The following is a 22417-nucleotide window of genomic DNA, read 5'->3' on the forward strand; positions in this document are numbered from 1 at the left end:
GTTTTTACCTCTATACTCAAAGGCAGAGCTTTAGATTTGCCAAGTGTCTCAGGTATCTGCTCTATGAATGGCACTTTGTGCTCACTGCAATGTTACTTACTACAGGGTCCAACACTTCATGAATTCCACTGTGGGTCTCTACAGATCCTGAAATGGCAGCTAACAGCAAACCCAATCTAGTGCCTCATCTTTTATCATAATGCTACGGTCCTAATTTTACCATAACTTCAAAATAAAATGATCAAAAAAGCCTAAAAGGTATTTCAAAAAGATGCAATGCAGTTCATAATATAGTCATATTGCTCATATAATACAATAAGGTTGAATTGATCTCACTTGAGTAAAGATACCTAGTGGCTGAAGGAATTCACTGTGTCGTACCATGGAGCATTGTCTGAACTTATCATCCACTGATCTGTGGAAACTGAAACCCTTCAGGGACGTGACTAAAGGTCAAGAAATAACCTTCATCTTTTTCACATAAGTGTACAGGCTACAATGGTTTAGTTGAAGCCAAGGGTCTATATAAGGATCTCAGACTTGTGTTATGTATACAATATTTGTGAAGTGTTTAGAACTTTACTATTGTTCACTGATTGTTAATCTGAAGAAACTAATTCTCGATGAGAGTAAGGCATTGGTGGTATAGAGACTCAGTTTAACACAACTTGTTTTATATGAGAAGATTTATTAAGACCTTAAATACATAAAACTCAAGGGTAAATATGCAACAACAGCATTCTGGTGTCACTTAACACACACTGCTATACTTTATGGATACAGAGAGCTGGTCTGTTAGTAATGAGACGTGATAAGAAGACGTGTGCCAATGACAGGAAGATGATACAAACAGCTTTATGAGAGACATACATACATTCTAATTACTTTCATATAATGGTCTTGATTCCTTACAACAGGCGTGTGTCAGAGCTGAGAATAATACAAGTGATGAATAGATGTTTAGATAAATAATCCATTGAATGATATACTTTGATTAAGTTGTATTTAGACTGAGTTGGAGCAGATATCCAAACAATCTAATGCAGTAGCAATACTGAGCAGATAAAAAACAAATTAAAAAGCTTTGTTGCGTGTGAGGAAAATAAATTACAAACTAAAAATAAGGAGGGATTCTTAGATAATTTAACATTTGCAATAGAGCTAGAATGATGCAGATTGATGCTGCGGACATCGACTGTATGAGTTGAGTTGTTTGAGGTCCAACAAAGTACTGTGTGCTGGGGAGGAGGGAGTGACTGGGAGTAGGAGGAGCTTAGTTATATGGCTTCTGTGAGAGGAGCCTCTCAGCTCTCTGCGTCATCCTTAAATGTCGGAGCCCATCTCAGCACACTGTTTGTCTGATATGTGTGTAGCTAGAGACTCAATGATGTCCAACAGCAGCAGCTGGCTGAGAGACCGCAGGTTGGGGAGCTTGGAAACCTTTAGGAGGGGAGAGCAAAGAAAAGATAAATAATGAGCAATAAATTAAGAAAAGACGACAACGACTCAAACAGAGGAAGAAGCAGCACTTGATTGCTCATGTACAAAATAAAAATAAAAACATAAAGAAGCTTAACAGAAACATTAACAGGGATAAAACTACGGTGAAACTGAAGAATTCCGTGCTTTGCCTTTTCTTTGAATAACAAACGGAGTGGTATTATGAGCCTCATCGGTATGTGATGAGGTGCTTGTACAGCCGGCTGGGCTGAGGAGGATCCACTAGGAGGCCAAAAGTGTCGGTCTCCCGCTAAGACGACAGGGCTACAGGGTTAGCTCAGCTGCAGTGAGTGGGCAGCAAACTCCCAGCGCTCCGGATACGAGGCCACCCACCTTGATGAACTGGTGGACGATAATGTGCAGGCAGTGCTTCTTCATGTCCAGAGCCTGGGTCTTATCTGCTGCCTCCAGAATCTGAAAAAAAGGGGGGAGGGGATATAACGGAAAAGTGAGTGAAGACATTGTTCATTCACATTGCTTTGAAAATAATTTCACTTAAGAAACATTTGTACCTGCAAGACATTTTCCACAGTGACGTTCATCTCCAGATTCTGCTTGCAGTAAGCCTGTAGCCTGTTATTGGAAAATCCATAGTAATATGGTGCAGCAAACAGGTAGCTGTTTATCACAGGTCAAGGAATAAAACAAATTAATTTCACTTTATGCAACTCTGCAATTAAATACTTGCTTAAAATTTAAGCTTTTGTGAGTTTTGACCACCTGTATGTTTACAGAACTTCTATTTAAATTAAGACAGTGTTGTACTTACTTAATAAATGGAACTTTTGCAATTTAATGATAGTGTTAATAATAATAAAATGACTATATATATATATATATATAATTTGTTCCCTGTGTTGTGTTCTGTATGAACAGCAGCCAGTGGCTGAAAGTGACAGTGCCAAAGTGACGCTGCATTTGGCTGCAGTCTAATAATGGCCACATGATGGTGACTGTTAAAACTTTTAAGAATCAACCTGTGGTGAGCCAAATTTCATATACATATTTGTCTCAAGTTTTATAACCAACTATAATGTGTTTATGATACTATGCCTTTTGATATTTTTAATGAAAATAAAAGGTGTCTGAATTTGAGAAGGATACAGGGAATCCTCTGGAGGCATGTTGACATCGCCATAGTAGATATACCGCAGCATGGACTCAAAGGCCTGCTTACTTGGAACCATCTCACCAATGGAGATATTAACCTGACCGTCCTCTGGCATGAAGGAGCGGAACATCGCCTCAAAGTAACTGAAGAAAGAAAGTGTACAAAAAGTGTCAGAATCATACAATCCACTCTCTGGAGATCTCTGGTCCTCATTCTAGGCCATGTACACATTAGTTTAATTAAACTACCAGAGATAATAGATTTTTATAAACCCTTGGATCACAACACAAAAGTGAATCAAGTTCCAACAACTTTCTACATTTCTGAGATGTGTCATATTAAAACATGAAGATTGAAAATGTGGCATGTTTTGCGAGAGTCAAATCTTAGGTTTGAGGTTACCATCATTACAAATGTTTAAAAAGTCAGGGTCTGATCATTTTCCCTGGCTGCTGCATGTGCAAAAAGCAGATCATAAAACCGTTGCTATCACTACCTGGATCTGGCTGCCAGTATGGCTTTATGTGCGGGTCGTGGATGTCCATCTAACAGCAGAATAATGTCACAGAACTCCAGGCCGCCTCCCTCCAGGCAAGCCTTCATGTCCTGTACCAGGGAGGTCCCAATGTCCACCGGCTGGTCCGAGTACAACCTGAGAGGAGGCTGCTGCTTTCTCCGCACTATCTCCACTATCAGTGCAGTGGACAGATGTTCAAACTCCTTGGTCATGATCACCTGGTTGAAGTGCGACTCCTTCACCACAAAATTAAGGCAATGCTCCTGGAGAACAAAATAGTCAGTTTGAATTAATAATGAAATGAATGACTACATCTACAGTACAGTATATCAAACCCTGAAGTTCCACCACTAGATGGCAGTGAATGATGACATTTTGGAGCTAGTAGCAGTCCGGTTCCATGGATGTACTTTACCTTGAGCTGGTCCAGTTGCAGCTTGTTGGCATTTTCACAAACACTGAGAACATTCTGCAGGTCGACAGATGCCTCAATGTACTGCACACACAGCTGCTCCAGGCGGGAAAGCTGAAAACTAAGAGCTAGTTTGTAAACATCCATGATGAGAAGCACATCCTGGACATGACCTATGTAGACGGGTGAAAGACAAGAATAAATAATCAATAATGATCTGTATTTCTTATGTCTATTCAGGATTACTACAGGCGCCATCCGGACATGACAAACGGGAGGAGAGACCAACCTCTGCGTGGATACTGGATCTTGTCTGTGTAGAGGAACTGCATTAAGACTTCAAAAGGCTGGGCCTCCGCCTCCCTGATGGCAACCTCTAGCATCGGCTGTGTGCCTGATGGCCTGTTGCCTGCTGGGATATCCTTCGGCCCTCCCCCTGCACCATCATCACTCTCCTCACTGCTTTCCTGTTTAGCCTTCTGCACACAGAGACAGCAAGTTAAGCAAAACTTCCTGATTCAACTCAGCTACATGCTATTGATCTCTTACTGTTACAATTGTTTACATGCAAATGATTATTATTTATAATGCTAAATTCAACACTGTGACATGTTTTGTCCATGTACTTTGTGTGTCAATACAAAGCTTAAACTGAATGTCACAATTTCTGGCATTTTGCAGTAAAGGTTATTGTGCTAAAGTTGTTGGTTAAACCTCACTGGAGAAGAAGCACGACTGCTGTTTGATATTGTGTTTGTGACTTCAACTTGCACTTCATCTCAGTGTTGTGTTGGTTAATTTTCTAGAAGTGTGGTTGCAGAAACTGACACTGAAACAGCAAAAAACTTGATTTTTCTTTACGTGCCCACTCAATTTTGTCTAGTTGGAAAAATTATCAATGTGGTAGTCATATTTTGACATTACCAATTGCTTAGTATTATTTATTATATCATAATATCATATTATAATATATATATGTGTGCTACAGCAGTCTATGCATTTGGACTGAACATCTCTTCTTCTTTCTTATGTCAGTTTAAATTTCAATGATGACATAAGATGTGGGAGTTGTATCAGTGCCTTACTGGTATTGTCATATTGGAGTAGAGATAATCTGGGAATTTGATTAAAAATCTACAAATGCATCTTTCTGAATTTTCTATCAAATGAGTATGAATATAATCTGCTGATTATCTTCCTTTGTCTCGGGGGAGATGAGGTGTTCTGGCTCTGACCTGTCGCTGCCTATCCCGAGCCTGCAGGATTTTCTTCCGCAACCACTGACATCTCACCGTCACAATGGCAATGTGCCCCAAGACTCTCTCCTCCCTCTGTAACCAAAACAAAAAGGAGGCAGAGTATGTGGATGAAAACAAATGCCCAGGGTTACGTATGTAAAAGTCTTGTTATTTTCCTCCAGAACCAGCTATAAAACCTACCTCTCCCAGAATAAACACCACATCACAGAACTGACGGTTCTCCCACAGTTTGCCATAGTCCTCATGGAGAGTGCACTGAGGATAGCATGAGAACTGCAAGAAGAAGAAAACAATTGCTTTAGGAGGTAATGGAGTCACTATTATATCACAAATGTCAAGTAGGCAATATTTTCTTTTAGCAGTAGAGGCCTTTGACAAAAATGCAGTGCAAACGTTATTATATTTCAGCAATAAAAACATTTAGACACTAACCTGGAATCTGTACATCTCTCCACTGCGAACATTGTTGTCCACTGTCCCTCCAAAGATGTACATGGCATCTTGAATCACAGCAGCAGCATGAAACAGTCTCCCACTTGGCATCTGAGGTGACATACAGGGGAAATTCAGCATTTATTAGTAAGTGCAAGGACAAAAGCACTGCTTCAATATCGAGGATTGTAATTTAGGAACATCCATAATATTGTGATCGGCACTGATTCGGGTACTTTAGCTTAGGCTTTCTAAATAGGTTTCAACAATAAAATGTTCCCCATCATGTTGAATGAAAAGTAGCTAAGCTCAAAAATGAAAAAGAGAACATTTTATTTACATTTCAAACAGTTTTATACATAAACCTATGCTTAGTACAGAGTAAACAGCTGCAGTCATCCAAAGGGATAGTACAGCACGGGCAGAAAGTACTAATTAAGACTCATTATATAATGACACAGTTCTTGCAACGTGTATAACATGTATTTGTTTCATACCTCACTGTCCATGCTGGCTTGGATGACCTCCCAGGTCTGAGAGTCCACATCGTAGCAGTGCAGCTCGTTGGGCAATGTGTTGTCAGCTGCACCACCAAACACATACAGGTGGCGGTCAAAGGCGACCATAGTGTGGCCATAGCGTCTCTGAGGAGGCGGAGGGGAGCCCCGCAGTAAGTGCTCAGTCGGGATACGTGTCCACCTGGGAGGATAGCGTGATGGGAACAATTAGTGCCAAATAACACTGGTTACTACAGGGATGAGAGTCAGAGATGTGTGGTGAAAGACTTTGCTCACATGTGGCCCTTGAACTCAAACTGGAAGAGGTTATTAGTGATCTTGGCTCCACTCTGACCAGAAAACACAAACATCTTATCCCTGCATACGGCGACAGGAAAGTTGCAGCAAGACGGAGGAATCTCCCCACTCTGTTCAATCTGATGAACACGAAGGCAGAGACAGAGACATTCAAATAATCGCATAAAGAAATTCTGGGCTATTCACTCTGAATGAGCTTCTCATGGACAATGGAAATGAAATATACTAGCCTCTTCCCAACATGCATGTTCTCGATCCTGCAGATTGATGGTCCACATGTCATTCAGCCTGCACAGGAAGGACAATATATTTTAATATTATGTAAAAAAAACTATGTGTGGATGGATCAAAAGATAAAAATGATGAAGCTGAATTAAACATACCTGGCATTCCCATCATAGCCAGCAAATATCCACAGTTTATCATTGTAGACTGTGGCTCCATGTGCAGATCTCGCCACTGGCAAACTAATACAGAGGGAAGACGGATAAATATTGTCAAACAACAATGAGGACAAACTTCTTTTTAAAACTTCTGCTTACACCACGAACAACAGAAATCATTTCCCAGTATTTGTTCTTGAATTCTCATATGTTGTTGTTGAAAAAGAAACATTTGAAAGAAGCAGCCACACTCTGGGTTTGAAACAACAATTTAAACATTCACATAAAAACACATTACCTCCCCTCCACTTTCCATTCAGTCCACTGCCCTGTGGCGAACTTATACTCAAAGAGGTCATTTTTGTTTTTCAGGTTTGAGTTTGAGTAGATGTCTCCAGTGTAGCCCCCTGAAACACATTGAAGCCCAACGTCACAGCATCACTATCCCATTGAGTCTGACAATCTGGGAACGAATAACAACAGATTTTTGAAGATGATGATGAGCTTAAAAACTCACCAAAGACAAACATGCTGCTGCCATAGACCACAGCTGAATGATGATATCTCGGAGCAGGTGGAGTTCCAGTGGTGAACGCTCTGTAAAAACACGTCATAAACAGGCATCAGATCATATTCTACAGTGAACGTGTATATTTCTAGTGATTACTGGGGAAAGGGGGGGTATCTGTACCTGCACCATGAGCAGTCCTTCACATCGAAGCGGAGCAGATCGTTCAGCATGTTCTTCCTGTTGGGGGACACAGGATTATACAGTGTGTGGTGGATACAGAGGAAAAGGCAGATATGCTCGTCACTCTCCAGTGACACTCACCCATTGTCTCCCCCAAACACGTATATGGCATCTCTGTATGCCACCACGGTGTGTTTGCTGCGCCTGTGTAAAAGCACACGAAGTTCAGGATGAGTGTGATGACAGATATAACACGATAATAACGATGAAAGACAGTGAGTGTCCAGGTGGAGGCTTCCTTCACTCATCTGTCAACATGTTACCTTGCACCGACAAACTCATCACACGGAGGGAGTCTCCTCCAGCGATGGACGGTCTCAAAGGGGCCAAAGTTGAGGGTCAAATATTCCACACTGTCGGAGCAACTGTGGTCGAAATCAACACTCGGGGCGACTTTCGTGGATTTGCAGGACATTGTTGCTAACTCATCGGGCTAACTCACTTCTCAGGGCCACTCATCTGCAAGGACGTCCACGGGTGATGCCATCGTCGATGCGGGTCCTCCACAGTGAGAGCTAATGTCTCTGCCACCTCTAGTTACAGTGTTGGGTTTGAGCTGCTGGCTCAGGTGTAACGACGAGCTGTCCCCTTTTCACGTCAAACGACTGTGCTACGTGAGCTAACAGTTAGCAACTAGCCATGCTAAAAACTATCATGGCTAGCTCTAGCTAGCTTGAGTTACTGCTAAGCAACAAAACAAGCAGCGACGGCAGCGAATGAAAAGTTACGGCTGCTAGTTTGCGATGAAATTTGAGTTTAACTGGTTTAATGTCCAGTTTGTTTGCGCTATGACGGAACAAGTTCGCAGTGACGTGTTAGCCTAAAAGCTAAAGAAGCAAAACAGACATCAGTGCTAATAGTAAAGAGCTCAGTTGTTCAGCCACGCCCCCGAAACACTGCGGTCATGTGGTCCGTCGATTGTGAAAAACCCGGTCACACCAGCCGATCTTTGAAAAGTGATGCGCGTCTCTTTGTGGACTTACGGTACAGGTCCAAGTCTAATGACACTTATTATGGAAGATTGATTCACAGATAGTTCACCTCACTTCTGTTCAAGGTGACTCTCACTGTCACTTTGTCAAGTTTCAGGGGATTTTACTGTAGAATCTCTGAGAATATTAAGGGCATATTCGGCCACTTTTTTTGATTATGGCTCATATTAAATATAATTAGTTTTTAAATCCTTGAGAGGTGACACAGATATTTCACATCACTCTTGTTCATAGTGACCCTCACAGTCAGTTTGTCAAGTTTCAGAGGATTTTACGGTAGAGTTTCTGAGAAAATTAAAGGCAAGTTTGGCTACTTTTTCATTATGGCACATGGTATATATATATATAGTTTACTTACTCATGAAGTACTGGTCGTATATTTTGATCCATAACTCCAATATGAAATGCTGGATAAGATGTTGGGAGTCATTTACATTCATTCACAATAAACCAATAACAACCATGCTAATTGTTATACAAACAGTAAATTTAATAAAGAATTGAATAAACAGTCACACATAGAGAGGAAGCTGTCGGTCTTTATGAGTCAGACATTTGAGACATACAGTATTACATGTAGTATTCACTTTATTTTGAGGATACAAAGATTATCATATACTGTATTACCGGTAGCAATGGAGGACAAAATCAGTAAAATACAGATAAATAAATCAACAGTTTAATTCATTAATAAATAAACTGTTTAAACAAAATATTAAATGAAGAAAAACCTATGTAGGTGAGTGGACACAAATCAAGAGATACATGACCAATGCAGCGCTTTATCAGGAAAAATCATCTATTTATATCTCACTTGAATTCCTTTATTTCACAGACACTGATTAGGAGGCTGTGTCAAAACATGTACATGGTGTTTAACACTGTCGTCATCACAGTGGCTTTCTAAATAAGATTTACCTTTCATGGCTTATTATATTATGTAATATTATATTATATTATATAACATAACATAAAGTTGCACCTCTGATTTCCCTGTTGTTATAACAAGTGACAAGTGCTATTAGAAATGGTTATGTTTGCTCATCTACAATTTAAATGACGGCTGATTTTGTCCTCCATAGGCAGTAAAGTGGGATAGAATACTTACATTCACTATTTTCACATCTGTATTTCAGCCCTTAGTTTTGTCCATGTCTTCAAATAACTTTATAATTAGATGGTAACAATGGGTCTTCGTTCCATCAAAGGGCTTTTGAAATAAGTCCCGAACATCACAGTTCACTCAACTAAAACATTAGAACAAGCTCACATGTGAGAAGAAGAACATTTTAATGTCAGAGTCGACACAGCGAACAATACAAGAAACAAACTGGCTCTGTATATATAGATTGTGTGGTCACCAGTATTTTGTTCTCAAGCACCAATCAGATACCCTTACAGTGCACAATCGTGTGAAATGCAAATTCATTTACAATGAAGTGAGACAGAGAGCGTAGCAGATCTCTCTTTTTTTACCATCCGGTCTGTCAGAGTTCAGTGGGCCCCTCTTGCTCCCATCCACTCACCAGTTAATGATATCTCGTACATGGCCCCACAGCCTGGTGATCCACAGGTTCACCCCAAGCTCTGTTAAGTATTGAAGCTCTGGCATCAACATCTTACGACAGAGTTTCTGATGAGCCTTATCCACATTCTTCTTCAGGTTATAGCCCATGATCGACTTCTCTCCGATGGGTTGCCAGGGCTGCATGTCTGTCTCCTGGATGCTGCCAGCTTCCACAGCACGGCCCCCCTCAATGCAGATAGATGTCATCTCTGCGTTCCTCCTCCTGAGCTCTGCCACCTCCTCAGCCATCCGCCGCCGTCCATATGCATCTACTTTCTTCCAAAAAGTCAGGTTGAAATGCTGGTACAGCTTCCAGTCAATAGCGTTCCACTCGAGGGCCCTGACCCTCAGCTCAGGGGTAAGTTTCGACACCGTGGATCCCTTGCGGGCGTTGAGCTTGAAGAAGAGCAAATCATCCATCTCCCAGCAGAGGGTTTCCTTGAGGAGGATGAGTGATTCCTCAAAGTGCTCCACCAACATGACCAGCTGAAAACGGTCAGTGATGAATTTGATTCCTTCTTCTACCCGTGGATCATCCGGCTCCAGAGTGTTGTCCTGGCCAAAGTCAAAGAACAGCAGGTTCTTGAGGTAGAAAGAGTTGAAGCCCTCTGGATCAAAGTAGTGGAGCGGGTCACGTAGGAACTCAGTCAGCTTGTCATCACCCGGTATCCTCCAGGTAAAAGGCACCAGCCGGCCAAAGTAGTGGAAGGACGACTCAAACAGCTCTGCAGGGTCTCGCAGGATAGTGATGTACGAAGTGTCTGTGGGCAGCAGCTTGGCCACCTCAGCTGCATTGAAGCGCAAATGATTACAGATAACGTTGAAACACATTCCAGGTCTGTAGTCTTTTACATGGGAGCGCTCGAAGAGAGACGGATAGAAGAAGTCATTCCTGCTGTCAGGGAAGGCAAATTTGAGCCGGTGTTTCTCCCCAAAGCGGAACAGGATGTTGAGGAAGGTGCTGCTGGCTGTTTTGTGGGTCTTCATGAACATGATATCCACTTTAGGAGCGCAGGCCGGGCCATGGACTTGGTGTGAGCTGTTTGTGGTTGCTTTGGTCTGGAGCTGGGATGGACGGTGGGCGCAGGAGTAGGGCACTGGAACCCTACAGAGAGAAAAGAAGAAATGGCACTCAGTAGAGCACATACCTCTGCCCAGGTGCAACAGTCCCCTTATATTCATTAAAACTGCACCAAATTACACACACTCATAGATATCACTCATCTATATCAGCCAGATCTTTTTTTGTTTTAGTCCCCAAAAAATGAAGAAAATGATGCAAACCAACATATTTGAGAAGCCGTAACCAGAAAGATGTTTTTTTTTTTTTTAAATGACTTAAATGACCTTTAAAATCAAGTTGGTGCTTAAGAAACCTGATATGATGACTTGATTCACGCTGTTTTCTACTGAACAAATGCAAACCAGTGTGATGAGTCTTACTCGGGCAGACTGAAGTGGATCTGTGGAGTGGAGAGGCAGTAGAGCAGGATCATACAGCTGGTCAGCAGGGTGCCCAGCACCAGGCCTTTGCACATGGACCTCCACTGCCTTCCCTGCTTGCCAGTCATGGTCCAGCAGCGTCGAGGATCACCCTAAAAAACACATCGTCATCCTCGTCATCATCGTCATCATCATCATCATCATCATCATGTTAAGCATTTTCTACTTCTCTTTTATCATCTACAGAGATAGATAGATAGATAGATAGGGGAAGGTTACTATTTCTCCATTGTTCCCTGCTTCACAGACACAATAACAACACCATGAATCATTTATTTAGATAGTTACTGGGAAATTAAGTGTAAAGTGACTCAGTTTTCTTGATTATTTTCAAAATATCAACATCTATGACAGATTTTTTTACTCAGCTATATTCTATTCCTATATTTGTATATTTCTTTATAATTCTCAAAAGGTAGTATTCAATGCAGAGCTTTGGTATTGGATCGTGTTTTATTTTTAGTATTCATGTAATTGTATCCTGCACCTGTAGCTCTGGTGGCAGAGATGCTCGCTACCAAACACAAACCACATGTTAAAGTCATTTGACATTTCTTTCATGTGAACAGTTATTTTGGTAAAATGAGTTAAAGCTCCAAATACAGTAATGTTTACGTGTACGAGTACAGTGTGGTCATCAGTTGGACCTCAACTTGAGGTGCTCAGGAGCATTTACCCACAGGGACGTGCGTTCTCTGTGTGATGACACGGTGTTAACTTCGTTTCATTTGGCTGCTCACTTCAAAAACATGTTAAACTCAGAGTGTAGTTGAAATTATATGGTGTTCCACAAAATGACATACAGGTACTTGCAACGGGAAATTACCAACCCTGTGTTCCTCTGCAGGCCCATTAAATAAATAATGCATCACTGTGCCAGGTGATATTGCACGCCACCCCCCCGGCAGACCTCGGTAAGATGAGCCACCTGCTGACTCAGCGATACAAACAACTAGGTAACACTCACCGCCGGGAATTTTTATGATGATGTGACTCAAAGTGACCCCTGATAGGAACATTAATTTCAGCCTTTTCTCATAGAAAAAAACCAGAATATTTCAAAATGTATTTTAAATCCAACTTCACATAATTTATCTTTAGCAGTGATTGATCGGCAACATAATCAGAAAATCCACAGAAATTTCTCGTTATGTTATTGATCTATCGATCTACACAATCACATTCTAAGCTTACATCATTATCAGAGGATCCTGGTTACTGTAAACCGTGTGGAATAAAGTGTTTTGCAGCAGGCAAGAAAAATGATCTGTTAAAATCAGTTGATGTTTTCGAAAACAATAGTCTTTGTTACTTTTTGTTTGAGGACTTGTTGTTATCTGGAATGGCCAGAAGTGGAAGAAGTATTTTGAACCTTTACTTAAATAATAACAACCACTGATTTAATCATAAACAATTCACTCTATTGTATAGACTTTTTAAACATACATTTTGATCAAATGTCAGCGTGCACGTAACAAGCACCTACAACTGTAATGAAGTGCAGAAAAAAAGCATAATTTTACCCCACAAAATGTACAGGTGCAGAAATGAAGCAATATACCTGAGTAGATGTACTTACTTTCCACCACTATGGCTTTTGAACAGTTGTGTAACTCACACTGTTATTATTTTAAAGTCATAGACAATATATCTGAGATACGGAATTCAAATCAAACCAGTCTGTCCTTTTTCCTTTTTATGTCTGGAGCTGAGTGTGTTGTCCATCATCTGAATTGGATATTTGGGACATTTCCCTCCTTTTCTGAGATATCTTAAGTTACGATACATATGGCTGTGATCTAGTTTGTAAAACTCACCACATGCCAGTTTTTTAAATTATAGTTGCTTTACCTTTTGAAAGACACAGCCTTAATTCCACCCTGGAGTCACATGTCATTTATTATTCATTTTTGGTGTTAGTGCAGCTTTGGGGTTTTGGCTCGAGGTTGACGACAACCCCTCGTGCTGGCTGGAGTTACTACGTGTGCCTTGGTTCCTCTGATCTAGAGTTGCATCTCATGTTCAGTCTTATCAGAGCATTATACAAACATCACTCTTCAAACACAGCTAAAAGGGATATTTCTGCTCTTTGTCTGGACCCTGCGATCAGGCTATTAATAGGGGTTCTGCCATCAGAAGAAACTCTGAAGGGAGACATTTGTGGACAATGCTAATTTAAGCAGAAATTAAAAGTTATTATATTCCATAAGTAACCTGAAACCTGAGATCCTTTGGGTCAAATAAAAGTCAGTGTTATATTTGAGGCATACTGATATCAGTATTTGCAAAATTTCCCCCCAGAGGTGCCATGTAACTTCCAGGTACTCTATGTCCTTGCAGGATAAACAGTACATTAGTATAATTTGAGCCATTTTCCGGAACAGCCCTTTCACCTACCTCATGAAATATTACAGCTCACGTTTAGTCAGAACATGTTTACCCTGATCCTTATCTGGCTGCACACCAACCCTAGAGACAGATTAATTTGCTGTTCAGTTAGAACAGGAACAGAGAAATATTAAGATAAAAGAAAACTGGATTTAAGATAATGTATGACTGATTAATTTCTCTGAACATCATGTGGCATTGTTTAAGGTCTTGTTTTTAACATAAAATGGTCATATAAATCAACAATATTACAAAGCACAAAATATAAAGAGGAAACTTTCAAAATACAGAATGAGTTCTTACCCTCATACATAAATCCAAAGAAAATCTAATGCGAGCATTTCTTCTCCAGACACATTGTCTACTTTCTTTCCATCCACTTCCAGACACCAGTTGATCTCCCTCCAGTCGTCCTTATGTCTAATCTCAACATACACATGCTGTAATAGAACCAGCACTGTCCTACGCTCCCCTTATGACATGTCCGCTGCTTCGGATCTCATTCATCTGGTTGCTGCTCCTCTTCTCCTCTTTCGCTCTGCCTCTCTGCATGCACACCTGATGCCTCAGGCTTACACCTGGCGCTCATCCACCCCCTCCTCTCCACCTCAACTTTCAATTCCAAAACCAATCTTGCTGAATAAAGCACTTCAGGGAGGCTCATCTAGCCAACTGTGACGTCAGGCTCCGTGTCAGGGGATGTTCACTTGCCAGTGATTGCAAAAAAGAAAGAAAGAGGAGGGGAGGATGGGAGAGGTGGGGGGAGTGAAGCTGTATAGTCCCTCTTCTGTGTGGACATACAGAGGGCTATTGAGTGCAGCCACTGAAGTCCGAACTGCAAGCTGATAGGAGGGGTGCAAAACAGCATAAAAAGAACAAATGCAGAAAGCCAAAGCACAAAGGCTCTGATTGTACCACTTGATCAAGACTGTTCTCTGTCTGTATTGTTTGAAAGCCTTATTTAGCAAGCTATGTCTATATGTGCTGAGGACAAAATGTACACAACACAGCCATTACATTTTCCAGCATGGATTTGAACAATCAGAATAACAATGGTATCCCAATTATCTTAACAAACTGAGGGAACTACACAGCATGCACTGTCATGCAACAGCACACGCTAGAAATAATAATTTTTAGACATTTAAGTATTATTGGTTGCAGTTTGTGCATCAAAACTGTTTGACCTCAGATGTGTAAATAATGATCTAGTACTATATAACACAAGTATTGTGTGCTTGTGTAACCACCATTTTCAATAACTTCACTTGTGCAGCACAGCACAGACTTGAATAGAGAATTAAATGAACATTCAACTACGGGTGATGAGTCTATTTCGCTCTGTGATCCAGGATGTAGCAATATGTGGTCATAAAGCCTCTCCCATTACAGTACCCTGGAACTTGATCTCTACACGTGGCCCCCGGCCCCTGGAGGACACACTAGAGCTGTGCTGCTCATCATCCCACAGTCGTCATGCTCAGGCACGACACTGCTGCCTTTGTTGGGCAGGGTGTGCCAGGCTGAGATCTGGACCGAATGGGCATGCATGGAATGCAGATCAGGGTGCGAGGTGGGGGATCGGGCAGAGAGTGTCTCAGTCTGAATGAGGAAGATTGAGAAGTGCGCGACATGACTGGCCTGGCCTTCAGCCCACCAAGATCAAAGCAACATCTCAGGGGGCAGAAGGGCTTACGCTCCTTCGTCACCAACGCCCGCCAATCGTGTGGACCAGTCAAGACGACCCACCAACAGTGCAATGACCTCAGTCTCTGTTCTCTGAGGCCACAATGTTAAATGAGTCTTGGTACATTCCTTGAATCTCTTTTGATTTATTAACATCTGTGGGAAGTGACACCATGAGCTGCTCATCTATCATCAACAGTCCGGCTTGAGGAATAAACAATCTTTGAATTGACCATCCAGTGGTTCATTGTGCAGAAAAACACAGCAGCTAAACAGTTATAAAACTTTTATCTTATTGTTGCAAGATCACAGGAGACAGGTTTAATACATGGTGTTTTTACTTTAAAATACAGACTCATTCAAGTACAGATTTTAAAATAAAGTGGAATATCTTGTGTAATGTAGAATAGCAGAGCAGAGTTCATACAAACAAAATGAATTCAAACATTTACTTTTACACGACTTATAACACAATTAGAATAAACCATTTCAGCTTGAAAGTTATCACACAAACATCATGAGCACCAACTCACTCAGACATGTCGAATGCACTTGCAGGTTTTATGACATGTCAACCTCTAATGCACGCTACCTCATAAACATAAATACATGGTCAGTCTGAAGAGGATGCAGTCAGACGAGTCATTTACGGGTCTTCTTCTTCTTTGCTTTCTCTGAATCATCATGGGCCTTCCTCTTGGCGGCAAGCTTGTTAGCCTGTAGGAAGAGAATGAATGCACACAATGAACAGATGCTTAACACAGGTCACACAAGCCTCAGCGGCCAGTGAACTCAGAAGGTTCATCCCTGGGGTCACATGTTCTCTTCACATCCACACAATACTGTCAAACATTGTCAAACCGAGATAAGTGAAAGATACTGGAAAAAAAGGAATGTAAGAATGTTATCTTTTCACAAAGCTGCACAAACAGTCTTATCTTCATGTGAAACCATAATCAAGAGGAAAAATGAATCGAACCTCTCGGATTTTTCTTTTCTTTCCGAACATGATCTTGTCGTAGAGGTACTTCTCCTTTTTCTTCATCATCATAATGGCAAGTCGCTTGTCCTCTGCTTTCTCCTCCTCCTCCAAACGAACCGGGTTTTCTACCTTCATTTTTCCAGGCGTCACTTTGACTTGCAGAGACTAGAAGGAAGAAGACCAGTCAATAATGGCTGCACACATTTATAAAAAAAATAAAAAATAAAAAAAGTGGCAAGAGATCGGGAATCTTTTACCTTGCCCTGAGATCTTTGTTCTTCCATCTTCTTAAGCTTCTTCTCTTCTGCCTCTAGGTCATCATCTCCATCATCGATGTCACCCTCTTCCTCCTCTTCTTCTTCTTCATCATCATCCTCCTCTTCATCTTCCTCTTCTTCCTCCTCCTCATCCTCCTGTTCATGGGCTATGAAGGAAGAAATGTACAGAAAAATCATTCATTACTATCAAATCTGACTACTAAAACCAATTTAACACAACTCTCATGCATCTTCTCATTCATTACTGCTGCAGTAAATTGCTTTTAGAAGTTGCCTGAACTAAATAGCCATCATCTGTGTGTCCATTGATTTCAGGCTAAGAAAATCTAAATCCTAATTTAAAACACTGATTGAATGCACATGAACAAGTGTTTAAAAAGTTTTTATAGAGGATGAAAGCTGAGATAGCAGAGGAACGTCTCAGGTCATACCAGGTTTTTCTCCACGTTGTAAGGCCATGATCTTCACTTTCTCAGGGGGCACGTAGTCGCCCTCCTTCTCCTCCACAAACGGAGAGAGGTGAGGAGGCAGAGTCACTCCGAGGAAGTAGTCCTCCACAGGCAGGAGGATCTTGGAGTTGATGCAATCATACACCCACTGGGGCTGGATGTAGTACCTGAAACAACAAGGTTATGACATTAGCCTCTTACAAAGCCAATGTGAGTTGGCAAAGAACAAGGACAGGGTCTGTCAAAACCATGAATGTGTTTGAGGCAAGAGAGCCATGGAAAGGAGGCATTGAAAAGGATATGGTAAAGTTGAGATATACTGTAATTCTCATTTTTTTAATTAAAAGTGACATTCTACATGCCTGAAAAGAAAATGTTAAAGTTAAAACAACCACAACATTCCTTTACCTGTTGATATATTGTTTGTCGACGTTGGGTCTGTCAACAATTTGATGTGTGATGGTTTCTTCGGACACCTCATATGTGCTTCCAATGCAAACAGACTTGTCCCATGACACCTCGCCACCAAAACACCTGGAAGCAGCAAACAGATCATTTAAAAATAGGCTTTGCATCAGTTATGAGGTTTATGAGGATCAATTATTTCTGCTTATAAACGTCTTCACGGCAGCAGATCTCACTCACCTGATGACAAAAGCCAAAGACTCTCTAGGAACTTCTCTGTTGACGAAGAACTTGAGGCCCTCAAAGAGCTTTTTCTGGGCCTCCTGCTGTTTCTGTTCCTTTTCTTTTGCCTCCATATTTTCCAGTTCTTCCTGCAGAACAGAAGAAAGGGAAAGTTAATGATTTTTTGGTCATGGTTTCTTATAATCCCATTGATGCAGTGCCACAAGAAGCCAAGACATTGTACTACTGTTCAATGCAGTATAAATGGATTTCACTTTCCAAACTGTGTTGCATAATTATGTCAATAAAAGAAATTCCTTTAATAACAATGACCCAAAAATGGTGTGGCCATTCATCCAATCCCAGGGACTACGACGCTAGAAGCTAAAATCAGGCACTAAAAGTCTGTTCCCTGTATTTCTGGTTCAATCATAAAAATTGAAAATAAGATCACTGAGGGATTTAAAATGTCAATATTTTGTTGGTATAATTGAGTAGTTCTATAAACTCCTTGAAAGACAGTTTTGCAGCAGTCACCATGCTTGTGTTTGACCCATTAGGGAGGATCAGCACCGACACCCCCAACCCACATTTGTGTAAATGCTTAAAAGTGAAGTATGACAATTTTTTTTTTTCAATCCAAGAACCCAAACTGGAACTAAGCTCATGTTAAGGAGACGCAGGTAATGCAAGTCCCTAAAAAGGTTTCTGGGTTCCAGAACAGTCCCTGAAGTGGAGCTCAATCCAGTTGAGCAAAACAAGCTCCACAGTGTGGTGGATACCTTGTCCTTAACAACCAAACATGCAGCTGTAATCCCAAGACTCACACCTCCAAAAGTTTTAACTCCTCTGAAAAGATATAACCTCTCACCTCTGTCCCCAGAGACTAATTATTTTAATAAGTTATCAGAGAAAGAAGTTGAGCCAATATTAGCAGCTGCTCGGTTCATCAACCAGCGTTGGAGAATCACTGCTTAACGGATCGAGTTGGACGATCTTCTGGGCTAAATTAACTGATCCATATTTAACTCCAGCTCTGTGCATTTTGGAGTAGAGTCCATCTACTGTATCACTTGCCTTCGCCTGGTGGCTAAGCTAACTTTGCATGTACTCCTGTCAACAGCCAAGGTACCACTCTCTAACCTAGGAGAGCCAGGTTGTGCCACCAGTTCTGCTCCCCTGTCATGTCAGCTTCAGTCCAGGACATCATCCCATGATGGGAGATGAGCCGATCAATCTTTCTGGCTTCTCAGCTCTGGTGGACGTTTGGTTCAGTCTTGGGGCAAAACTTTAGAACCAAGTTTGCTCTACTACTACTACTACTCACTCTATACATGTTGCCCTTTTGGGGCCTGTTCAGCATTAGCTCTTGTTTTTCTGCATGTTCCGATGACACATCTCAGTGTCATAGCTTTGATATCAATGTTTTGTTCTTAGTATATTTAAAAACACAAAATAAACTGAATCGTATGTTTTGAACTGGTTTTCTTACCCCATCAACAGGAAACTGGTCAAGTTCAGCCTCTTCCTCCTCTGCAGTAGAGACTACCCGTGCCAGACTGGCGCTCAGAGCTGACAGTTTCTGCTCAGACAAAAACAACAGAATTAGAGCAACAGTACTAAAGGTAATTATTTACATGTGCACTGCATAAACAACTTAGATACTGGTAACTTATAATTATGACCTCAAAATTAAGGAAGTGTGTACCATTGTTCTTAGTTAATTAATGTATTTTTACACTGCTGCTAACAAAATGTGTTTAGAAACCCTGCTTTGCATCAGGTTGGATGAATGTCCTATCTGACAAAAGGAATAGACACAAACTAAATGCATTCAGACAAAGTCCCCATATTCATTGAGGGATTTGTTAAAAAATCTGCCTCATTCAAGAGAGATATACAAGAAATAGATAAAAAAATATATATATTTAATGGATATGAAAAAACAGATTAGAGTAATTACTCCTTTAAAACGTTCAAGATAAAGAGCCTCACCTCTAAGTAGCATTCTGAATCCATGGCATAGTCCTCCTCATTGTCCTCCTTCAGCTCTGACTCTGCTTTACTGTCCAGCTGGAAAAAGAGGGATGACATCAACAGAGCACAGATACCAACCAGTCAAGTTGCAGTTTACATTCATGTCCATCCAGAATTATGAAGTAATATATATGGTGGAGACTTTAAAGCAATTGAATAAAAGGGTATTTTGTCATATCATATGTCGTATTGAGGCCAAAAACATGTGTGAGATCAGTGACCCTGAACATTTGAGGGAGAGATGAGCACAGGGGAGACAATCTACAAACTTGTTTTTACTTATTTATACAACAGGAATGATCAAGTGTATATATATTCCAACTGTGTGACATAACTGGTTTTACTGATTACACCAAACATTTTACAAGGAAATACGTGTTGGCTTAATATCTGAAGAGCTTTTACTCCCCAAGTTCGACATTGGTCCTCGTTCTCAAAATCCAATATACCTTTGGTGGGTAGAGCAGGTTGAGGGAATGGTACAGTCTGAAGTTGATGAATCCCAGGAGAGTGGTGTACAACTCTGTGAATGTTGCCATTACTCTGTAGTCGACATCTGTTGGGTGCTAAAAAGGCAAAAAAAAAAAAAGTTCAACTAAGTCTCAATAGGAAAAATTACTAAACGAAGCCGACAATGTGCAAAAATAATAAGTTATTTGGGTGATTATTAATTGCATAATTACTATGGACTACATTTCATCATTCTGCACTTACATCATGGGAGAACTGGTATGGCACCAGCCACGTAGTGAGCTGTCCCATCACCTCAGCCTGATAATATATTCCCTTGATGGAGATGAAAACCTGTCATGAAGAGGAAAGTGTTAAATGCATTGCCAATCAGAGGTCAATGAACTCAGTTCATATCAATACCCCCCCCCCCAAAAATATTATGCATTAGCACCTTTCTGAGAGCACGAGCTGCAACCACATAGTTCATCCACTCCACAGTGAGGCGTCGACACAGCTGGATTGTCTGAACGTGGCATTTTCCTGTTCGGGCGAAGGTGGAGAAGAGGAAGCACATGCAGAGGGAGTCGTCAATATCACGGAGGGCGTCGATGAAGCTGGGGTACCTGTCAGACAGAGGAGCACATGTGAGGCAATTCAACTTGATAAAGAATGATTTATTTTTAATCTCTCTGATTACAAAAGACTACAATTAGCAGTTCTCAAATTTGATTATCCAGAGAAAATCCTATGTGGACTGAGGAGAATAAGACTCACCTTTCTTTGATGATGTGGTCCAGTTTATAGGTGGGCTTGTTCTCCTTCAGTCTCTCAACTGCAGACCACTCTGTTTTTCCATAAGCCCTCTTAAGTTTGCGTACAAACACCTGTTAAGACAAGATATTTTGAAAAAAGGATAAGTGTTCATACTCAATACCGTAATTGAAAAAAGTCCAATCAAGAAACTGCTACAGGGGGAAAAAGTACTATCTAGTATGTAAGGGAGGAAGCAATTTAAGTTACGACCTTGTCGCAAATAAGAGAAATCAACTTTTACTTTCAAAACTGTTGCATTGGTGTGGATATTTCACACAAAACCAGTGAAAAATATGTCTGTAATACCTTGTAGTCTCTGAACCTGCCAACGATGGGCTCATGCAGCAGGAAGCGGATGTCTTTGAGCAGGTAGAAGGTCCTGGGGGCAGTGGAGCCCTTGTTCACCTTCTTCTTGTGCTTGGGCTCATGAGGGTAGATTCCTTTGAGGATGCACAGTCGCCTGAAAACAGGAGTCGAGAGTCATTTTTCTATGAGACATGGCTGTTTACTGAGTGCATCTCTCCAGCCAGGAATCCTGAAGCAAATTCTCTAATGAGCTATTGTTACAATTGAAATATACACAACATCTACAAGTGTAATGCAACACAATTCATCAGCATTCAAACTACAATCCCAAGAATTGTCTCCAAATTGACTCAATAGTTCTCTATATTACATAACAATAACAATTTTTGAGGAAGAATTTATTGTAGGGCCATTTTGATCAGACTTCAATAATGTTACGTTTATGTTTCTCATAGATCATCAACTGAGATGACGTCGATTTAAAATTCAGATAAATTACTCTGAGCATTGTGATGTTACCTGAAATCCGGGAGGCTCAGCTGCAACTTCTTGCGTGCCTTGTTTCTGGTGATGTAGTTGGTGACTGATCCCCTCTCATACTGTAACAACACGAACATGCGCTCACATCAAACTCCCACAAACCATCTTAAATCATTAAATAGTCGAGTTAACAACATAACATCTACGTCTTCAAACGCTCAACTGCATCCAACACGATTGTAGAAAAACAAACTTCAGCTAGCTCCGTTAGCTAACTAGCTAACCAGGCTGCTATCCTGATATTTGATGTCCCCGCGCCTGACATTAGCCCCAAAGCGACTCTTACCTTTTTCTTCTGAAGACCTCCCATCACTGAACTGTATCTGAATCTCTACACACGTTTAGAAAATGTAATTCTTAACGAAACACACAATTCACGTGTGTACACAACGTTAGCAGCAGCCCCACGTAGTCGATGCACGTGTGCTTTGACGTGCAAGCAGGACCCCGAGGTGGTTCCGTTTGTCCGCCTGTTTAAAAAAAGAAATCAAATAAGAGAAAAACATCCCTGTGTGTTTTATTTGTTTATTGTTTTAACATTTGTTATTCATTAAAACACACCCACATCAGTTTATGGGTAATCACACAGGTAAGCAAGGCTGAACAGGGACAAATA

General features: G+C 41.0%; 3 protein-coding genes across 6 annotated transcripts; all 3 read right to left on the minus strand.

The window, feature by feature from the left end:
* Positions 1 to 668: 668 nt before the first annotated feature.
* lztr1 (leucine-zipper-like transcription regulator 1) lies at positions 669 to 8095 on the minus strand. Of its 3 annotated transcripts, none has more exons than XM_035166569.2 (19): positions 7444 to 8095; positions 7262 to 7324; positions 7121 to 7177; positions 6947 to 7026; positions 6728 to 6836; positions 6430 to 6513; positions 6277 to 6334; positions 6026 to 6165; positions 5729 to 5930; positions 5232 to 5342; positions 4980 to 5072; positions 4776 to 4871; positions 3830 to 4016; positions 3544 to 3713; positions 3108 to 3391; positions 2605 to 2754; positions 2013 to 2118; positions 1834 to 1914; positions 669 to 1440 (listed from the first exon to the last, which is right to left on the minus strand). In XM_035166569.2, exons 1-19 carry the CDS (start codon positions 7593 to 7595, stop codon positions 1324 to 1326), a joined length of 2340 nt encoding a protein of 779 aa, XP_035022460.1. In that variant the 5' UTR covers positions 7596 to 8095; the 3' UTR covers positions 669 to 1323. The 3 variants fall into 3 exon arrangements, with proteins under 3 accessions (XP_035022460.1, XP_035022461.1, XP_035022459.1); XM_035166570.2 differs by having other exon boundaries at positions 3830 to 4019; positions 7623 to 8094; XM_035166568.2 differs by having other exon boundaries at positions 3830 to 4019; positions 7444 to 8094.
* Positions 8096 to 8695: 600 nt separating this feature from the next.
* gal3st1a (galactose-3-O-sulfotransferase 1a) lies at positions 8696 to 14336 on the minus strand. Of its 2 annotated transcripts, XM_035166984.2 has the most exons (4): positions 13934 to 14336; positions 13640 to 13711; positions 11183 to 11334; positions 8696 to 10844 (listed from the first exon to the last, which is right to left on the minus strand). In XM_035166984.2, exons 3-4 carry the CDS (start codon positions 11308 to 11310, stop codon positions 9695 to 9697), a joined length of 1278 nt encoding a protein of 425 aa, XP_035022875.1. In that variant the 5' UTR covers positions 11311 to 11334; positions 13640 to 13711; positions 13934 to 14336; the 3' UTR covers positions 8696 to 9694. The 2 variants fall into 2 exon arrangements, with proteins under 2 accessions (XP_035022875.1, XP_035022874.1); XM_035166983.2 differs by lacking the exon at positions 13640 to 13711.
* Positions 14337 to 15636: 1300 nt separating this feature from the next.
* pes (pescadillo) lies at positions 15637 to 22253 on the minus strand. The gene is made up of 15 exons (XM_035166702.2): positions 22088 to 22253; positions 21781 to 21860; positions 21262 to 21415; positions 20917 to 21026; positions 20594 to 20765; positions 20404 to 20493; positions 20139 to 20255; positions 19648 to 19725; positions 19145 to 19234; positions 17671 to 17801; positions 17434 to 17559; positions 17008 to 17192; positions 16556 to 16722; positions 16296 to 16463; positions 15637 to 16033 (listed from the first exon to the last, which is right to left on the minus strand). The coding sequence occupies exons 1-15, from the start codon at positions 22109 to 22111 to the stop codon at positions 15959 to 15961; spliced, it is 1767 nt and encodes a 588-aa protein (XP_035022593.1). The 5' UTR covers positions 22112 to 22253; the 3' UTR covers positions 15637 to 15958.
* Between the last annotated feature and the right edge of the window lie 164 nt (positions 22254 to 22417).

This window comes from Hippoglossus stenolepis, chromosome 9, assembly GCF_022539355.2.
Source record: "Hippoglossus stenolepis isolate QCI-W04-F060 chromosome 9, HSTE1.2, whole genome shotgun sequence".
NCBI lineage: Eukaryota > Metazoa > Chordata > Actinopteri > Pleuronectiformes > Pleuronectidae > Hippoglossus > Hippoglossus stenolepis.

Coding starts and splice junctions, on each gene's coding strand:
- gal3st1a (XM_035166983.2), bottom strand. Junction 10,845..11,182: donor ATCCACTTCAGTCTGCCCGA/GTAAGACTCATC, acceptor TTCTCTCTGTAG/GGTTCCAGTGCCCTACTCCT.
- pes (XM_035166702.2), bottom strand. CDS start 22,111: ATGGGAGGTCTTCAGAAGAAAAAG. Junction 16,723..17,007: donor ACAACGTGGAGAAAAACCTG/GTATGACCTGAG, acceptor CTTCCTTCATAG/CCCATGAACAGGAGGATGAG. Junction 16,464..16,555: donor AACAAAGATCTCAGGGCAAG/GTAAAAGATTCC, acceptor TCTTCCTTCTAG/TCTCTGCAAGTCAAAGTGAC.
- lztr1 (XM_035166568.2), bottom strand. CDS start 7,595: ATGTCCTGCAAATCCACGAAAGTCGCCCCGAGTGTTGATTTCGACCAC. Junction 4,872..4,979: donor TGGTGTTTATTCTGGGAGAG/GTAGGTTTTATA, acceptor TTTTGGTTACAG/AGGGAGGAGAGAGTCTTGGG. Junction 2,119..2,604: donor ATGCCTCCAGAGGATTCCCT/GTATCCTTCTCA, acceptor TGTGATAAACAG/CTACCTGTTTGCTGCACCAT.